The sequence below is a fragment of the Macaca nemestrina genome, chromosome 12 (assembly GCF_043159975.1).
Source record: "Macaca nemestrina isolate mMacNem1 chromosome 12, mMacNem.hap1, whole genome shotgun sequence".
In the NCBI taxonomy this organism is placed as follows: domain Eukaryota; kingdom Metazoa; phylum Chordata; class Mammalia; order Primates; family Cercopithecidae; genus Macaca; species Macaca nemestrina.
Genome location: NC_092136.1, coordinates 43,748,721 through 43,769,969, shown reverse-complemented (window position 1 = coordinate 43,769,969; position 21,249 = coordinate 43,748,721). Strand labels below are relative to the sequence as shown.

Genomic DNA, 21,249 nt, shown 5'->3' with positions numbered 1-21,249 from the left:
CCCTGGATATTCAGCTTTAACTGGTAGTGGGTAGGGCCTGGGCTTTTCTTATATTTGTAAAGCTCATGAGCTGATTATAATCTGCGGCTAAGGCTTAGAGCATCTGATCCACTTTGGAGCCCGTCTGCAGAATAAGTTCAATCAGCTGTCATCTTAGAAAACAGAATCAAGGGCCAGGCATGGTGACTCGTGTTTGTAATCCCAGCACTTTGGGAGGTGGGAGTGGGCGGATCACTTGAGCCCAGGAGTTTGACACCAACCCTGAGCACATGGAGACACCTCATTTCTACAAAAAAAAAAAAAAAAAAAAAAAAAAAAACACACACACACAAAAATATCTGGGTGTGGTGGCGAGGACCTATGGCCTTAGGTACTCAGGAGGCTGAGGTGGGAGGATCACTTGAGCCTGGGCGAGTTGAATGCACACATCACAAAGCCGTTTCTCAGATAGCTTGTTTCTAATTTTTGTCCTGGGATACTCTCTTTTTCACCATTCACCTGAATGAGCTCTGAAATGTCCATTTGCAAATGGTCAAAAACAGTGTTTGCAAATGGCTGAATCGACGGAAAGGTTGAACTCTCTGGGTTGAACACACACATCAAAAAGCAGTGAGCCATGATCGTGCCAGTGCATTCCAGCTTGGGTAACAGACCAATATTTCATCTCAAAAAAAAAAAAAAAAAGAAAGAAAGAAAGAAAGAAAATAGAATCGCATCTCTAGGAATGTGATTCAAAACAGGTGAGTTCTAACAAAGGAATAAAAGGAATGGCAAAGGAAAGGGGTCTGGTTGTTAATGGGCTGCACATAAAATGCAACTGTTTAGTCCTTGAATTTTTGTAGCTCAAAATATTTGCCTGGTTCCTTATCTGTTTGTTCCTTATTTTACTAGCCTTGCTTCTTCACTTGCTATTAAGTTAAATCAATTAATTTACTGATTAATTTGTGGATCTCTTTCTAGATTTTTGCCCTTGCTTTCCTGGACCTATAATGGTACCTGCATTGCGTTGTTTGTTATCTAACCCTGTAGAACTTGACTTCTGGTTCACCTGAATTGAGTAGCCATCAACACCTTCTGTTGGATTTAATTCATGACCCAAACCCCAGACTGAAAATATAGAATGATGGAACCTTAAGTATAAGAGCTAGAAAAGAATTCAAATACTGTACTGTAGTAGAAGAATGTAAAACACTTTCTGCCACCATTTCTGTTCTGCCATCCCATTCTCCTTCTCCTATAGCTATATGACATGATGACACAAACAAGAGAATATAACTAGCATTTAAGAATATGAACTGAAGGGTTGATCACTACCCCTCTAATATCAATTAGATGAATGAAAATATTGACAATGAAAATAAAAACCCACCTTCTGATTTTGTACCCAAGGAAAAACTAATAAGTCATCCCTGATACTTCACAAATGTACATATTTGAAAAGGTTTCTCCACTATAACTTGGGATTAGTAACTGAAAATTATTTAGAGAAGGTCTTCAGGCCTGCTGGCAGTTTTGCAGAAGTGAAACTATTCTGGGATTCTGTGATCTTAGGCATTTACTTATTTGGCTCTTCGATTGACTGAGTTAAGGGTGACATGAAACTTAATGTCATCACCTGAAGAACTTAAAAATAGTGACAAAGATCAGGCAAACAAAGCCATAACCTCTCACTGCGGTGCCTGGGAAGAAACAACATGATAGAGGTGACTTGTGGACAGTATAAAAGAAGATGCCAGAGTGCTAGTAATAAGAAAAAAAATCAATTTGAGCTCCAAGCCTTGGAGCCTTGTTTCACCCAACCACTGTCAGCTGCAGCAGTAACCACATAGATCCAACCAGTGTTGCTGTGAAGCAAGTGGATCAGTGGCCCATCCCATTCAAAGCTAGCTGTTAATCTATGGTTGACTAACACTTTATTTTACTGCCTAGAACTCCCCGCTATAGTACCTATTAAGTTATATATGCCACAAACGAAGTGAAAACTCCACTGAAAGTTATCATTGGTCATTGATTGTCCTTTGTCATGATTCGACAAAGATAATGGTTTCTACCCACCAAGTGAGGGTTATTTTCTATAAATAGACCACTACTCCCAGGCTAGTTATAGTATGCTCAAAAGCCATTCCAAAGTAACTTTGAACTATCAGTATGCTTTAGAATGGCTCTACTGTTGGCACAAGCACGATGTGATGTATTGTTAACATAAACGTGATGTATGCTTTATCATTAAAAAGAAAAATAAATAAGCCAGGCACTGGGGATCATGCCTGTAATCCCAGCATTTTGGGAGGCTGAGGTGGGCGGATCAGCTGAGGTCAGGAGTTCGAGGCCAGCCTGGCCAAAATGGTGAAACCTCGTCTCTAACAAAAATACAAAAATTAGCCAGGTGTGGTGGCGCACACCTGTAGTCCCAGCTACCCTGGAGGCTGAGACAGGAGAATTGCTTGAACCCGGAAGGTGGAGACTACAGTGAGCCGAGATGGCACCACTGTACTCAGCCTGCACAACAGAGAGGCTCTGTCTCAAAAAGAAAAAAAGAAAGAAAAACAGTAAGTCCTCAAAAACAATGTTTGGCTTAGAGAATTTAAATTATGGCTTAGAAAAGAAAAAATATCAGGATTAAATTGGAAAAGTTCCAGTGCTCTGATTATTGTTTTTTGATTTCTGTTTGTAATCCTGGTAATGTGGATGTCGCAAAAAAATCTTTTCAGTAATTCCTAAATATTGCTTTATAGTCAGGCATAATTCACTGATAATTTTATAATTATATGTCTTTACAAAATCTAGTAATCACATGTGTGTTTGTGCTTGTGTCTGAAGTTAAGATTTTCCTTTAATAAATCATAAGAGATCAGAGAAGTCATGCATGCCTTCAAAGGTACAATAAACAGGATTAACACCTTTAAAAGAAATCACCTACTATAAAAATGTTAAGGTACTGAGAATACACTTTTGTCCCTTCATATAAGATTTTTTATATTTAATCTTTATGAATCTTAATATAAGGTCATAATGTGTACCTTCTTGCACTATATTGATGCTTAAAATGGAATTCCATATTTCCTGGCTTGAAAAACACATCACATTTTAAATAATTTTAATCACACACAGTATATGCTCTCATTGGGCTTTGTCTGGATCTGTCCAGAGTAGAATTTGGGGACATCAGCGCGGCCTAGTCAGTATCCATGGAGGTACTCCACATTCGGAAAGTTCACTGGCCAGCAACCCAGCACCCTGAGTTCTCCTCCAATCACTGGTAGTGGTGGGACAGGAGGCAATTTCAGCTGCCCAGAGGTGGGGCTGATAGAGGAGCAGAATGAGAGCACAGTGCTATACTTGATCAAGGCAAGGAGAAACAATGGACCTCTCATGTCAGCACATATATTTTTTGTCATTTAATATCTCTGTGCCTCAACTTTCTCATCTATAAAATAGAAATAGTGATAATGTCTTCTTATAAGTGTATTATGACAATTAATAAGTTAATATATGCCAAGTAATTGAAATACTACCTGGGGCACAGTAAGTGCTACCTAAGTATTTAATGATTACTATTAAAACACTTGATTATTCATCACAATATGGACTCTGGATAAATGATAGTTATCATCTTACTTTCTACAGTTACTTCTTTCTCCAGGATGAAATAAAGAAAACAACTTGAATAAGCCGGACATTAAATTTTCCATTCCCATCAACCCAACTGTCATTTATACTAAGTCACACAATTAGTAAGTGATTGGAACAGAAACTTGAATCTAGATCTATCAAACTCCATAGCCTAAGACAAGACTACTCTTTCAAATTCTTGTCTCCCCTGCACTTTGATATTGACATAATGAACAAGCCATTCACAAGGAGAGCCAGATTAGTGCAAAAGCCCAGTTTAGCACATACCGCCTGAAGTTACCTGCAGCTTCAGTATTCATGGTGAGAAGCTTGTTTCCATCATCCCAGTTGGTGAGAATGCTTTGAAAGGGAGGAGCTACACCCACCATAATGTGGCACTCTCAAAGAGGGTGTCAAATGAAGTAGCTCAGCAGAAAAGTTTTGAAAACCTGAATCTGGTCTAAATTGAGATAAATTGGTTCCTTGTGGGCATCAAACATAATGAGGCAGTAAGAGGTGACTAATCCAATCCAGAAGTTTCCCCTCATGCCTCCCACTGTGGTGAGGCCTGCACTACTGTTCTATAAAAGGCTGTTTCTGACAGCAGGTGTGACACAGCAGATGTACCGGCTAAACACACCTATACCAGCTCAGCAGGATGCATGTGTGATGGGTCTGTTAAAAGGTTGTAATATAGGGACGAACATAGAGATCTCTGGAGGTTCCAGTGACATTCTAGCTGAGGGATAAATTGTCCACGGGGAAAAAATTGTGATAAGTAGATTGAAGGCAAAGATCTTCTCCCACAATAATGTGGAGTTGTTATTACTCTTTTGTTTCTAAATCTGAACGTTTTCCTAGAAGAGTTGCTACGACAATGGACATAATGTGAGGTCATCTCCTTCAGGTGCCGCAGAGAAAGAGATAAGAACATGATCCAACCATAGGAAGCAGTGTTACTGTACATTACAGAAGAACATTTGAATTCAAGAGACTTCCTAGTCCTGTCCACGCTTCAGGACAAACACTACTAATACACTACTAAGCCTCAAATACTCCTCCAGTAAAGGGAGCAAAATTAGTTTTTTAAAATAATCTTTCAATATTAGATTTTTGGGTGAGGTTAACAAGGTTTTCAGAATGAAGCTGCCCAGAAATTTATGTTTGGAACCAATGAACTCATTTAACATTTTATGTCAGTGTTGTTAAATGGAGTTTTATGCAAATTGAGTACGTTATGTTAACATTGTTTGGTGGTATGAATATTTGTCCTGCATTTCAAATATTCCCGAGAGCTGAGAAGGAGAAATTTGCTATTGTTTGGCAATATTCCAGAAAACTAATTACCTAAGAGAGGATTTATGAAAGACTGCATAGATTGTTGTTCTTCACATGCTTTTTGAAAAGGTGAGATTTTTGCTTGAAGTATTTTTAAAATTTCTGTGCCTCCTATAGATTCTGTTTTGGAGCTGAGGATGTCTCTTGCCATTTTCCCCAATTTTTCTTGCAAATAGTTACTCATTGTATTAGTCTGTTTTCACGGTTCTATAAAGAACTGCCCAAGACTGGATAAGTTATAAAGAAAGGAGGTTTAATTGACTCACAGTTTCACATGGCTGGGGAGGCCTCAGGAAAGATTCATGGCAGAAGGGAAAGCATGCATGTCTTACATGGCAGCAGGTGAGAGAGAAGAGAGCAAAGGAAGAAGAGCCTTTTATAAAACCATCAGATCTTGTGAGAACTCACTCACTATCATGAGAACAGCATGGGGGAAAACAACCCCATGATCCAATCACCTCCCACCAGGTCTCTCCCCCAACATGGGATTACAATTCCAGAGGAGATTTGGGTGGGGACAGAAAGCCAAATCAAATCACTTATCCTTTCAGACAGTACAATTGTCACTTTTGTTATGAAGCCTTTTATAACCCTCCTCTGCAAAATAGACCATGCCTCTGTGCCATTTACAAACACAATAATGCCATCGTTACTACATCATTACATTTTTTATTTAAATGCCTGGCCCCCCTGGTAGATTAGTAATTCCTCCTTGGTGTGGGCCAATGTCTTATTTTCTTTGTACCTACAGTACCTATAATCAGTCCTTGAACCTAGATCTCATTAAATGTCTGTGGAAGGAAGGATGAAAGGAAAGCAGGGATGGAGGGAGGGAAGGGGAATGGGAACAGTGGGAGAAGAGAGGAAGAAAACATCATTACCCTCAAGCTAGGGGAATTTCATAATCCTGGAGAATAAAAATGTAGGGAGGAAGAAAGAGCATAGGACTAGAATACAAGCTTAAATTCCACAGTTTCTGTGACTTTGAGCAAAAGCTAAACCTTGGGTTTTTTGGTAAAATTACAAGGATGTTAAAATTAAATGAAATAGTATATATGTATGAAAGCACGAGACACATAGTAGTTTCTCAAAGATTTAATCATTGAATATTGGTTCAATAAACTATCAACTAATTATCTTTTAAAATTCTGAACAAAATAAAATAAAGCACACTTGGCAAAGAGTGCCTTCAGAATTTCTGCGTATGAAGATAATTTTCTTGTAAACATCAATTTATTTTTGTACTGCTAAAACAATAGCAACAGCAAATTTTCTCAATAGAATGCCTCCCAAACTGCTTACTTTATACACTGACTTTTCCTGCCAGAATTAATTTTAGGGGGTAAGACATTTTTTAAAGTCTCTTTAGTCCATGAAAATGCATCGTTTACATAAAAATCCCTAAGCTCATTAGTAAGGCAGAAACTCATATTTAAGCAATTAACCATAAAAATAGAAAACTGATCAGAAGCACAATGAATTGGATTGGCAGATTTCTCTTTCCACACTGCAGAAAACCATTTTATCTTTAGCTCTAATGTGCATCTCCAGGAGAATCTCATCTTTATCAAACTATTCTTGGTGTATATTTCTTTGAGACCCCTGTCATCACAATCTGTTGTGATTATAAGAGAAGACAGCTTCCCCTTCACCCTCTTGCTTTTCATACACTACTTAAAGCACCCATGCCAAGATTCCAGTAGAAAAAGAGAACAGGAAGAGATGTGCATTTAAGTGCTATAATCTGGTCCTATGTAACTATTTGACTGCCCTTTCTGAACCAACTTCTTAGTTCCTATCTAGTGAACCTCTCCTTTCCTTTACATCTGAATACTGCATGTGTATCTTCTTGCTCCTGTTTTTTTCTGTGCCTTTGCTAATATAACACTATTTTCTCTCTCTGATGTTCTTCTTGTTCTTTTCCATCCTTCAAGACCCACCCTAAGCTCTAATGGGCTGCATTAAGCTCGTACTCCCTTTTCTCCGTTCTGAGTTTATATATATATATACCTAATAACCAGCACATTGTTCAAGGCAGTCTTATTCTTTAATAATTTATTTTTAAAACTTACCATTTTATGCCAAATGGTTTGTGGCGTATTCTGTCTTTCATACTATGTGTATACTCTTAGAGAAATGAACTCAATTTCAGTGCATAGATAGGCACTCAGAAAATGATTTTTTTTTTTTGGTACTAATTGAAGGGGTTTTCAATACTTGACCTGAAGGCAGACCCCACATAAATACATATACACATGCATTCTGTTTGTCATCAGAAAAGCAAAGTGTAGATTGTAAAACATCTAAGTTCAAATCTGTTTTGTCACTTACTACATTTGTAGACTTGAAAAAAAATTACTTTTAACGTTGATTTTACAATCTTAAGAAAATAATACCTGCCAAGAAGCCATTTTCTCAACTGTAAAATGAAGATAATAATTGTACTTATATCATAAATTTAATTATGAGAATTTAAGGAGAAAATGTAATAAAATAAAACATTTCAGAGCTGTACTGGGCACATAGTAGGTGTTTAATACATTTGGTTATTATTGATATTATTATGGTTCATAAGTGTGTAATGTGACTAATATGTCCTGCGTACTAATTAGCACATGGTAGAACCACAATAAATGAAAATCCCCTGCCTTTCATGCTCTTTTTCCTTCTAAAATTTGAGAACTCCAGCAGGTTTTTATAATCAATATCATAAGTGAACTTACAGTGAATCTTTCCAACTCATTTTCGCAGCAGGAAAATAGCTGATATATTATTGACCTCTCTTAATATGCTGAAAACTGGTATTACAATGCTGGGGAGAGATGATGCAGCAAATATGGTTCATCCATTTGTTCTATAAAATATTGATGGAATAACTACACCAGACATTATTCCAGCCCTGGAAGCATAGCAGTGGATAAGGCAAACAAGTGTCCTGTGTGTATTGAGCTTACATTTTAGTAGAACAGAAAGATGGTAAACAAACAATCAGATAAATAACAATTTCAGGTATTGACAAATATAAGAAAAAAGAGAAACAAGACAATGTACCCTAATACTAGGAGGGGTGGGTAAACTGGATATGGTGGCTATGGAATCACTTCATGGGAAGGTGACACTTGAACTGAGATCTGAATGATGAGAAGGATACACATACGCAGCAATCTAAGAAATAGTATTCCAGAAGGAGGGAACAACAGTGTAAAAACCCTGAAGCAAGAAAAGATTTGAGCTCATTACAAGTTATCAGGTGTAATAATACATTGACAAGGAACAAGTCAAATACGATAACTGATTGCACTTCCTGGATATATGGCATTTGGGTATTTTTCATCAAGTCTTGAGTTCAGCTATGAACCTGCACCTGACAAGGGAATACTATGTGTTAGTTTACACTGTGCATTCTGCAAACTCACCATTCATGGCATGATACCAAATGATTCCTATTAGAGAGAGGAGCATCAAGCACTTCTTTTTATAGCCACTTTCTCTCTTTTAGGACAGGATGCTGTAAGCCTACATTTTCTTATTCAGCAAGATTCCCCATCCAAGGCCTTATTTTCAGAATTACATCAATAATAATTTTCCTGTGATGGCCCATCATATTTGAGATCCAGTTCATTGGCGTTTTTACAGCTGATTAAACTTTTCACTCTCTGTATCTTAGCTATAATGTGCCAACAGTTTTTTCTACATTGAAAACCTCTCAATGCAGAGGTGCAGTAATTAAGCATCCTGTTTTGACAGAATTGTTACAATACTGGCATTTAGAAGGACAGAAAGAAAGAAAGGAGTTAAAAAGCAATTTATTTTCCTAATGTTCAGTGTTTATGTGTGCAGTAGATACTAAATACCTGTATACCCAATGCTCTGCAAATAAGTGGATTGGAGGAATTGCTTACTGTAATATTTTTCATCAGCATAAATAAGACTTATAAAATTATGGTATAACTAATTTTTCATCTAAAAAAATAAGGTGCCTTTTAAAAACAAAGTCTAAAACAATAGTGAAAATTGGTGCTGTTTTAACATTTGTTGTTTCTTTCCACATGAATAGAGAATTAAATTACAACAAAAATTATTGATAACATACTATTGGCAAAGTAGCACACTATATACTTTAAGAAAAAAATTAATTATTGATCCTTTCTGTTCTGGGAGTTCATAGTCTGGAAAAAGACAAGATGTAAGATATAAACCTGAAAGACTATAAAATATTGACCTGAAAGTGATTTTTTAATAAAAGAGAATCAAAGAAAATGTTTTGGTGGTCTAGAGTCAGGATTGATTAGGTTTCATAGAAAAGGCGGCATTTGAACAGAACATTAATTGAAAAAAAATGGTTTTTGATCAAAAGTATTGAGACAGGAAAATATGAAGATGAATGGAGACCTAGAGTAATTCTGTAGGATGATACTGAAGAATTCACTAGTGAAATAAGTGTGTAAAAGAGGTGGCCTTTTTAAAACTGCTAGGTGAACAAAGTGGAAAGTATGCAACAAGGCTTTTGGTTGACAGTCCCCAAACCTCCCGAGGTGGTGGCATTATTGTAACAAATTTACTTTTCTTTCTCCTTCCTTCCTTCCTTCCTTCCTTCCTTCCTTCCTTCCTTCCTTCCTTCCTTCCTTCCTTCCTTCCTTCTTTCCTTCCCTCCCTCCCTCCCTTCCTTCCTTCCTTTCTTCCTTCCTTCTTTCCTCCCTCTCTCCCTCCCTCTCTCTCCTTTAAATTCATTCCTTTGATATAAATGTATTGTTCTAACTAGGTGCTGAGTTGAAGTAATATATAAAATAGACCTCATCATTTGCTCTCATTGAGTTATTATTATTTATATAATCTTGTGAGGGAGACAGACAAAAACGCAATCCTAAAATAAGTAAATTTACAGCATTATAAATCATGTAAAAATTATTGAGAAAATAAAAAAGAGTGAAACCAAGAAGTATTACCTGCTTTGGATAAGGTAGTAGAGAAAGGTTTTTCTAAAGATTGGCGTTTAAGCAAGTCTTTTTAAAATAATGCAGAAATAAGACTTTTAAAGAAGATCAAAGGCTGTAGATGTGTGGTATTATTTCTGAGGGCTCTGTTCTGTTCCATTGGTCTAGATTTCTGTTTTGGTACCGATACCATGCTGTTTTGGTTACTGTAGCCTTGTAGTATAGTTTGAAGTCAGGTAGCATGATGCCTCCAGCTTTGTTCTTTTGGCTTAGGATTGTCTTGGCAATGTGGGCTCTTTTTTGGTTCCATATGAACTTTAAAGCAGTTTTTTCCAATTCTGTGAAGAAAGTCATTGGTAGCTTAATGGTGATGGTATTGAATCTATAAATTACCTTGGGCAGTATGGCCATTTTCACGATATTGATTCTTCCTATCCATGAGCATGGAATGTTCTTCCATTTGTTTGTGTCCTCTTTTATTTCCTTAGGAGATATACCTAATGTAAATGACGAATTAATGGGTGCAGCACACCAACATGGCACATGTATACATATGTAACAAACCTGCATGTTGTGCACATGTACCCTAGAACTTAATGTATAATAATAATATAAAAAAGGAGAGCAAAGGAAAATTCCAAGAAGAGGAAATACTATTTGCATAGACCTTGAGCAAGGTTAACCGTTTGGCCTATTCAGGATATTAGAAGAAAATAGGAATGGATGGAGAGAAGTTAACAATGGGGAAAACGTTAGGCAGAGACCAGAATATGTGGTAATTTAAAATGGGTTTTTAATGAAATGGGAAATCAGTCACTGATGAATTATAATATTAAGTGCTATTCCTGGTATGAAAACAAGTCAGTGGGAGTGAGGGTAAGAGTGAAATTAGGGAAAGCAGCTAAAAATTGTATCTCAAGCAGGAGATGCAAGTACACTATGATATCATCAGTGTATGATCTTTAATGGTGATAGCAAAACTGATTGAAGGTGGGACCAGGTATTAAACTCCCCAGTTATTTTTCTATGACTCAAAATCTGGAGATAAGACACTTTGAATTCCTCTTGACAGCAATCAGCTAACTACCAATTTGTCGAGGGCACCATATTGACACCCTTGTCACCTTCCTGTAATGTGAAAGTCCATAAAGAAACAGTTTCTGAGTCACTACTTTTTGACCTCTATTTATACTTTTATGCAATCAGTCTTGTGACACAGCATTTATAGTGAAATCTTTATCAATCCCATTAACAATGTAATACGGATAAGTGAGAGAGAGCAATCAATACACAGGGAGAAATATATACCACCTAACTTGGCCTCAACCACATACAACTGAGGCCTCAGTCTCTGGAATGAAACCATGAGCTCTGATCCAACGTCAACTTTCTTTCCTATACTCCTTAGAGCAATGTTTCCATTGGTATCCTTAGTTTCTTCCTGACAGGTATTCCAATTTGCATATTTTCAATAAGTTATTTTATTTCTAAACCTTCTACTCACCAGCATTCTGTTCCCAATGACATAACACCTAAAGGCTTGAGGTATCTATAACTTAGCCTTTATATGCAATCATCCTGGAAACTTAGAAACCATTGTCCTTTCACCCAGAAAAAAAAAAAGAAGACACAAACAAACAAACAAAAACCACCCCCCTTCTCATCAGACCTGAGATCATCTCAGTCACAAATTTTCAATCTGAGATACTACATTATGAACATAATCTCATATAGCTGTCCTTAGAAAGCAGACAACCAAACAAAACAGATTCCAGGATCCAATAAAAGTTAAAAATACTACATGCTATAGTCACCATCTCCCACTTTAGAGATTCATGATGCATTTTAGCATATAGAAGTTTTGTGAAATCTTACAGTAGACAATCTTGAATTTTAAGTCACCCAATATTTGGCAAATTCACTTAAGGAAACTATTCTGTGAATACCTACTAATATTCTTCTGGATAAAATTCTGCAAAATATGCCTTGGAAATGCTGTTGTATTATTTATTGCTATTTTTATCCATATGTCTGATTAATTAATTAATTAATTTTGAGACAGAGTCTTGCTCTGTCTCCCAGGCTGGAGTGCAGTAGCGCGATCTTGGCTCACTGCAATTTCCACCTCCCTGGTTCAAGTGATTCTCATGAGTAGCTGGGACTACAGGCACAGGCCACCACACCCAGCTAATTTTTGTATTTTTAGTAGAGATGGGGTTTCACCATGCCAGCCTGGTCTCAAACTCCTGGCCTCAAGTGATCCACCTTCCTTGGCTTCCCAAAGTGTGAGCCATGGCATCTGGCCAATATATCTGACTAATTTAAATCACTATGGTATCCATGAGGGCTGCTCACCAATACTTCTCATTTTCCGTTTTTTGGATCCACATGTGGATTTTACTTTCCCTTTCCTTTTATGTTAAGCATGGACATATGACTGCTAGAATTAGTAAAATGTGAGCAGACGTGTGTCACTTTCAGAAATAAGAATTTAATTTCTGGTACAAGTCTGTCCAGCGTTCTCCTGATCATGCTATGAAGAAGTGCTTATCATTTCTATATTGTGAATGACAAAACTAATTTTCAGAGAAAGCTAGGGAAGGATTCTAATTTGTGTGTTTCAAAGTCCATACTTTTTCTACCACACCTTGTGGCCTGAAGTTTATATTTATATCACACTAAGAAAATGTTAAGGTTTATATGCACCTATCATCTTCCAAAACGAAATGTTATTATTTTAATGGGTTTAATTTTGAAACAACTATTCATGCAAAATTCAGTACACTACTCCACCTACTTATGTTTTCATTAGTGTGTCTTCAGTGAAAACCAACATTACTCATTTACCAACAGCAAAAAACATGCATCTATGCATTTCTCCCTTTGAGTTAATAGAAAATGATGAAATATAATATGTCCTTCTATTATTACAGTACTCAAACCAAGTTAATGAAACCATGCTAATTGAAGACAGTAGGATGTCTGCTACATATCTCTTTTGGAGAATTAGACAAACATTCAGGAAATTTCAATTCCTGCTTTTTACTTTAATTTCCTGTTGTGTTTGGGAAAGTCATCAAACTCTTTCATTTGTAATTTCCTCATTTGTAAGATAAGGATAGTAATGTCTGCTTTGAAAATGTCATAGGTTATTTTTATTTATACATTTATGAAAATTAAATTTATACACTTATGAGATTACATAAGACACATGCATGTACAACCACTTTGAACCTAAAAACACTATTAATATGTATTATTATTATTCTCTTGTAACTCATTTCTCTTTTTATTATTTTCACCCAAACTACTTATTATAACTCTAGTCACTGTCTTCTATAATGACCAAGGAAAAATAAAAAATTTTCACTATTTCAACAATACTTTTGCCAATATCTTAAACTCTCAACACTAGATTAACAATAGTCATTTCCTGTTAGCTGAATCCTACTAACTGAGCACTGCTGGAGAAAGTCGTATTACAAAACAGATTTACATCATAAAATGTAGGATAACCAGTCTCACATGGGCCTTGAACATCATACAGAAACCTTTACCATTTCTCTCACATTCTCCTTAACCATTTTAAATATTACCAATTCTCCTAAAACTCTGATATCCCCACTGGACCCATCCAATCATACACACATATATTTTTGTTCACAGGTGATACAACCTCATCTTCCACTTCACAGAGGAAATTATTTTCAGTATAAATGCATTAAGTGCCTATTAAATAACAGGCATTGATTTAGTTGCTGGGAATACAGTTATACAGCAGACATATAATGTCCCTGGTTTTTGAGTCTTTATAGTCAAAGAAAAAAAAAGACAATAAATATGGTTAACAAATAAACATATGGTTAGAGAAAGTTCTAGAAGAATAGACAGACATGGATTGATCAGTCTCATAAATTCAGGTAGTGATGTGTTTTGAGGACAATAAACCAAAGTAATAAGATAACAATACGTGTACCTTATACACAGTGATCAATAAAGGCCCTTCTAAGGAGAAGTCACTTGAGCAATGAGGCAGAGACTGCTGATTATTTATCCCAGTATCAGTAATTCCTTCTTAGTAATAGAGCTCTACTTTTTATTGGGCACATGATCGCCAAGAAAAAGTAACACATTTTCTGTACTCTTCTGTAGCTAAGTGTTGCTATATAACTAAGTTGCAGCCAGTGAAATATAAGAAGTGCCTTTGGGTACTACTGGAAGCTCTTCTTAAAAGGAAGGAGATGAGAAATTTTTTTTCCCACTTTCTCCACTCCACTGCCTAGATTAAGTTGCAGTTGTAATAGGAAGATATTAGCAGAAGTAGGAGAAAAGGCCTGTGGAATATTCCCATATTTGCATTTGAGATAAAACACTGGCTGCTCTCTGCAGAGACTATGGGGAGCAAAATCGAACAAGGTAACTCGTTGGGAGGTTATTATGGTCACTTTAAGGCAACATGATAGTAGTTAGGAAAACTGCAGAGGATGTGATAAAAGGGGTCATATTTTGAATATATTTTGCAAGAAGCCAACAAGGCTTGCTAAGAGTTGAATGCGAAGAGTGGCAACTGGGAAAGAGATGCACCAAGGCTGACTCCTAAATTGTTGGCCAGTGAATTGTGGTGCCATTTACTCGAGTGATAAAGACTGGGGAAGAAGCAGATCTGAGGGAAAGTGGATACTGAAGAATCTTAAGTTTTATTTTAGATGTGTATGTTTAGCCTGGCACGTGTATGAGACATTTAAGTGGAAACACTGAGAAGACATTTGTGTATTTCTGAAGCCCTGGGAGTAAAATAAGTGACATACATCAGGGAGTTATAAATATACAAGTGGCATTTAAGCTATGAAACTAAATAAAATCAATTAAATAGAGAATCTAGATGAAGAAGGACAGGGGATTACAGACCATGTGGCACTGCAACTTTTAGAGTTCACACAGATTGAGGGAAGTAAACAAAGAAGTCTGAGAAGGAGAAATCTGGAAGGTATTACAGGGAAAACAGGAGGGTGTTGAGTCACAAAGCTTGGCAACAAAGTGCTGCAAGAAAGAGTATCAGATGCTGTTGAGAGATTGAAGAGGTAGAGCAAAGAGAATTCATCATGAGTTTGCAAAGACGGAGAACCAAGACCTTGATAAAAGCTGTTTTGGTGAAATGGTAGGAACAAAATCCTTCTTGGGATGGAGAGAAAAGGGACGAAGTAATTGGCTGTTCTATGAAGAGGAGCAAGGAAATTCTACAATAGAAGGAGGGTGATGAAGAGCGAGTTGTTTGTTTGGTTGATTAGTAGGTTTATTGGTTTTGTATATTTTTATTGCTTTCTAAATAGGAAGATATTTTGAAATGTCAGCAAGCAAATTGGAGTAATCTAATCAATAGATAAATTAATAATGTAAATAAAGGCAGGCTAGAGTATACTAGAGGATTGGATCTAAAAGTAAAAAAAGCAAGCTGAATTTGCAGCCACGAGAACTGGTATCATGTCTGCTATTGATAAATATTAAATCTTCTGTTCCTAGAATAGTGATGAAGACATAGTAGATGCTTATTTATTAGATGGTAAGTAATTAAATGAATTAATGAATGCTATGTCTATAGTTTTAATCTGCATGTTTTATTATAAAATCTTTCATTCTGATTATTGCATTTTCTGCTTAAAATATCTTGGAGTTTCCCATAGTCTGTTTTAACAGGGATTGTTTAAATACAAGCCTTAAGGTGGCACAAGGACACATGGTGTGTGTCTCTGCCACGTAATGGCTGGTCTCTACCTGTCACTATAGTCCCAGTTCTCTACACACCTACTTGCATCCTAGTCTACATTCGCACTGATGTGAATAACTAGCTCTACAAGTACATCATGCTTTAGTGCCAAGTGTTCTGTGTTCTTGCAAAAACTCTCCCTCATCAGCACCCTGTATTTGCTGATTCCAATGCATCCTTTAGCAATCAGCTCAAACACCATTCCCCCAGGAAGATTTCTCTGACCCGCTTTTCTGAACTAGACCTTTTTGATGTTCCCAAGGCAAATGCACAAAACTCTCACAATTATGATATAATATTAATTTTGTTTATTAGCTTGCTTCCATAATTCAAATTAAGCTCTAAAGTAAATATGCTTTTCATCACTGAATACCAAGAACTTTAGTTAAGACATTTAGTTAATGCCATCAAGTATCACAAAGATGACCATGTCATTTAATCAAACAAAAATATTTACTCTCTAAAAGTCTTCAAGAAATGGGAGTGTCTACATTGAAATTTTCCTCATATTTTCTTGTTGCTATCTAATTAAAAATTCAAATACTTAATGGGCCTCGAATCTTAAAAGAGCTTATAATACAAGTGAGCAAGATTATATAAAGTAGCACAGTATCATCATGAGTTAGTGTAGGTTCGCAAATAACAGGGTTTGCATCTGGCATTCCTTCATCCTTTGGCAAACATCCATAATTAATTACAATAGCCCTACTGAGATGGGATGTGGCCTTAGAAGCTGTTTTAGTGCAGTATTTTTATGCACACTGTATCAAAGTTTGCATAGAAAATGAAGTCTATTTTCATTTCCTGAGTTAGTACAGTGAATTGGATAAGAGTAATGTCCTGGGTAAATGGAATAAAGTTCAATTCAATGTTGATGGGAATAGGGAGATAAACTAAGGAAGGCTTACAGTATTGTGTATGCATTGGGAAAAGGGCAGGTAGACACCAGATAGCTGACAAAAATAAAGGAGCTTAGCAAGAGAATGAAAAAGAGATCATGGGTAAATTTGAGATTTTTTAAATCTAGTATGGTCCAGTAGTTTCTTATAGAGACAGTAAAGTTTCTCCAGCCCTGACATTAATCTCCATGAACATTAGTACAACTCTTAGTCATCTGGAGGGCTGTAACCTGGGCCAGATGCAAAGGAATACATTTATCTTAAAGGGTCTGAAATCTGGTGCTCAGAAATATAGCTGATAATTTACCTGAACAAGGAAACACCTTAGCAGAACTCTGAGATTCCTAGTGCAAAAGAGCACTATTACATAATAAAAGCTGTGAAATTCTTGAAGGCAAGAGCTTCAGTTTAACAATCACTGAATCACCTGGTATGGTTGGCACCTAATAATTGTCTATTCTAGGACTGCCAGCAGTGCCTCACAGTGATATAGCTTGTCTGTGTCCCCACCCAAATCTCAACTTGAATTGTAGTTTCCATTATCCCCACCTGTCTTGGGAGGGACCCAGTAGGAGGTAATTTAATCATGGGGGCAGTTACCTTCACGTTATTCTCAAAATAGTGAGTGAGTTCTTCTGAGATCTGATGGTTTATAAGAGGCTTTACCCCTTTTGCTCATTCTTCTCTCTCCTGCTGCCTTGTGAAGAAGGACATGTTTGCTTCATCTTCTGTCATAATTGTAAGTTTCCTGAGATTTCCCCAGCCATTCTAAACCGTGAGTCAATTAAATCTCTTTCCTTTATAAATTACCCAGTCCCAGACAGCTCTTTATTAGCAGCATGAGAATGGACTAATACAGTAAATTGGTACCTGGTAGTGGGGTACTGCTGTGAAGATACTTGAAAATGTGGAAGTCACTTTGGAACTGTGTAACAGGCAAAGGTTAGAACAATGTGGAGGGCTCAGAAGAAGACAGGAAATTGTGGGAAAGTTTACAACTTCCTAGAGACTTGAAGAGCTCAAAAGATAGGAAGATTTGGGAAAGTTTGGAATTTCCTGGAGACTTGTTGAATGACTTTGACCCAAATGCTGATGGTGATATGGACAATAAAGTCCATCTGAGGTGGTCTCAGACAGAAATAAGGAACTAGTTGGGAACTGAAGTAAAGGTCACTCTTGCTATGAAAAAGACTGGCAGCATTTTGCCCCTGCCCTAGAAATCTGTGGAACTGTGAACTTGAGAGAGATGATTTAGGGTATCTGGTAGAAGAAATTTCTAAGTGATAAAGCATTCAAGAGGAAGCAGAGCATAAAAGTTTGGAAAATTTGCAGCCTAACAATGCGATAGAAAAGAAAACCCATTTTCTGGGGATAAATCCAAACCTGTGAAAGCAACCATGAAAGAGGGGGATAGTAGCCTATAAAGCCACAAGGCAGTGCTGCCCAAGGCTGTGGCAGTGCACCTGTTGCATCAGTGTGACGTGGATGTGAGACATGGAGTCAAAAGGGATAATTTTGGAACTTTAAGGTTTAATGACTGCCCTATTGGATTTTGGACTTGTCTGAGGTCTGTACTTCCTTTGTTTGGGTGATTTTCTCCCACTTGCAATGATTGTATTTGCCCAATGCCTGTACACCCATTGCATCTAGGAAGTAACTAACTTGCTCTTGATTTTGCAGACTCATTGGTGGAAGAAACTTGCCTTGTCTCAGATGAAACTTTGTACTTTGCCCTTTGAATTAATGCTGGAATGAATTAAAACTTCAGGGGACTGTTGGAAGGGCATGATTGTGTTTTAAAATGTGAGGACATGCATGAGCTTTGGGAGGGGCCAGGGGCAGAATGATATGGTTTGGCTGTGTCCACATCCAAATTGCATCTTAAATTGTAATTCCCATAATCCCCACATGTCGTAGGAAGGACCCAGTGGGAAGTAATTGAATCATGGGAGCAATTACTCTCATGCTGTTCTCGTGATAGTGAGTGAGTTGTCGTGAGATCTAATGGTTTTATAAGGGACTTTCCCCTCTTTTGCTTATAATTCTTCTTGCTGCCACCATGTGTAGAAGGACATATTTACTTCCTCTTCTGCCATGATTGTAGGTTTCCTGAGGCTTCCTCAGCCTTATGGAACTGTGAGTCAATTAAACCTCTTTCCTTTATAAATTACCCAGTCTCAGTTATGACCTTATAGTGGTGTGAGAATGGATTAATACACACAGTAACAGTACTGTTTCTTAATCTTCCAAAATGTCTCCTGACCATTTAGGGAATACTGGTCTCATAAATAGTCCCTAAGAAATGCCTTAGAAAGAAAGGCTCAGGCACCCAAAAATGACTGGATAAGCTATAGTGTAGATCCCAGGAGTGAGCTTTCAGGAATAGATAAACAAGATAAAGATGACAAACTGGTTTGTAAATGTTATATAATCGGACTATATATGTACTATAAATAACAAAAATGGGAGAAGATAAGACTAAGTGGATAATGGAATATGGTTGCTGATGATCTCATTAATATTGACTTGTAAGAAAAATGAAATAACAAAAGTTTAAGCATTTTTAAAGAGTAAAAAATATCTTTAAGGTAATGTTTGTCATTAAAATTCAGTAATGGAGGGGAGAAAATGAGAAAAATTGGTGCTAGCTATCTTCATTATTGTTCATTGTAAGTAGCTAATAGACATCATCCAGAAAAGACAGCGCTAGAGGTATTATACAAAGAAAGGTATTGGTATAATGAAAACCACTAAAACAAAAAGATAAACTATCCTAAAAATCAAAATAAATACCATCAACATTAAAACAATCATAATGTAGTGAAAGATTAACTGTGTGCATGTGAATATATAAATATAATGCAAAATCATATGACAGAAATTAGAATTTTGAGTTCATTAGTAAATATAAATGTGCCTAGCTTTATTAAAAAAACTAAAAAGATGTTTAGATTGGCTAACAAATTCATATCCAACTGCTTGCTCAACACAAGAGACATACTTAATGCAAATGATTTAGAAAAGTTAAAAATAAAAGGATGGGCAAAGATATACCAAGAAAATACAAATAAAAAGAAGAAGTTGTGATTCTGATATTAGACAATGTAGAATTTAACCAAACAAGAAAACTTTCTAAACTAAAGGCCACAATTAAAAACACAGGTAAAAGAGTTATTTATGTGCTTTAAAAAAACATAGCAGCAAATTTTAATAGGACATACCAGAATAAATTCATTATTGTTTTCCTTAAAATACATATTTCCTAACTTTCACAATAGGAAATGTTTGAAAGTAACGAGAGTTTGAGAACACTTAGTTCATCTAGTGCCCAGGTTGTGGGTCCAGAGCCCCAGAGGTAATGTCTAATCCCAGATGTGGGGAAACATATGTACTCTCTAAGTCTGTAATTTCTTTTTGCTGGAAAGAAAGGGGATGCACAAAGACATATGTCATGTCAAAGGGTCACTGCCAAACATGAAGGGGCTTCTAATGGCCAAAAATGCAAAAATGACAAAAATTAAGCATCGAAAAAATAATAATTCAAATTGATTCAGACTCATTTCATATGTAAAAGCCTGTAAAATTATGATGATATGTAGAAAGAAAGAGGTAGGAGAAGGGAGCTATCCACACCTCTCCCAATTAATTGGTTATATTAGAAGTAACAGGCCCCAAATTCTTTCTCTAACAACTTAAGAATTAAATGCTGCTCTTGGCTTTTGGCTCGGAGGAGGCCAAGGTGCAACTTTCTTCGGTCGTCCTGAATCTGGGTTCATCCAACACCAGCCGCCTCCACCATGCCGCCGAAGTTCGACCCCAACGAGATCAAAGTCGTACACCTGAGGTGCACTGGAGGTGAAGTCTGTGCCACCTCTGCACTGGCCCCCAAGATCGGTCCCCTGGGTCTGTCTCCGAAAAAGGTTGGTGATGACATTGCCAAGGCAACAGGTGAGTTGAAGGGCCTGAGGATTACAGTGAAACTGACCATTCAGAACAGACAGGCCCAGATTCAGGTGGTGCCTTCTGCCTCTGCCCTGATCATCAAAGCCCTCAAGGAACCACCAAGAGACAGAAAGAAACAGAAAAACATTAAACACAGTGGGAATATCACTTTTGATGAGATCGTCAACACTGCTCGACAGATACAGCACCGATACGCCAGAGAACTCTCTGGAACCATTAAAGAGATCCTGGGGACTGCCCAGTCTGTGGGCTGTAATGTTGATGGCCGCCACCCTCATGACATCATAGATGACATCAACAGTGGTGCTATGGAATGCCCAGCCAGTTAAGCATAAAGGAAAATATTTCAATAAAGGATCATTTGACAACTGGAAAAAAAAAAAAAAAAAAAGAATTAAATGCTTTTCTTACTGGAATTGCTTTTCAGGTTGCACAAATCATGCTATTATATAAATACTGAAAAGTTTTTCTTTGTTAAAATAATTATAACTAATAAATGTAGAAGAAATGATAGAATTACAAATATTTTGCTATTTCCTATTTAATCACTGGAGCTGGCACCAATCATTAAAAACAGGAGACAATCATGGGAAATGCTGATGAGATAAAGAATAAGAGGATGGGGCTGTCACACCCTGAACTCATAGGTAAATCATAGCATCACAAGAGATAGTCATATATTTTGTTTCTCTTAATGTAGTTTGACATTCTAATAGAATGTCAGTCACAAGAGCTCATT

At 36.8% G+C, this 21,249-nt stretch overlaps 1 protein-coding gene and 1 long non-coding RNA gene across 4 annotated transcripts in view; one reads left to right on the top strand and one right to left on the bottom strand.

The window, feature by feature from the left end:
• The window catches only part of LOC112427584 (uncharacterized), a 123,352-nt gene that overhangs the window by 84,095 nt on the left and 18,008 nt on the right, over positions 1-21,249 (bottom strand). The window contains exon 1 of one of the 3 annotated variants that reach the window (XR_011610767.1): positions 9,897-10,204. The exons of the other annotated variants lie outside the window; for them this stretch is intronic. This is a non-coding gene — a long non-coding RNA (uncharacterized lncRNA). Of the gene's footprint in view, positions 1-9,896; positions 10,205-21,249 lie in introns of those variants that run through there. 3 annotated transcript variants of the gene reach the window in all.
• LOC105487016 (large ribosomal subunit protein uL11-like) lies at positions 20,330-20,845 on the top strand. Its single transcript, XM_071073939.1, has one exon. The coding sequence runs from the start codon at positions 20,345-20,347 to the stop codon at positions 20,837-20,839; it is 495 nt and encodes a 164-aa protein (XP_070930040.1). The 5' UTR covers positions 20,330-20,344; the 3' UTR covers positions 20,840-20,845.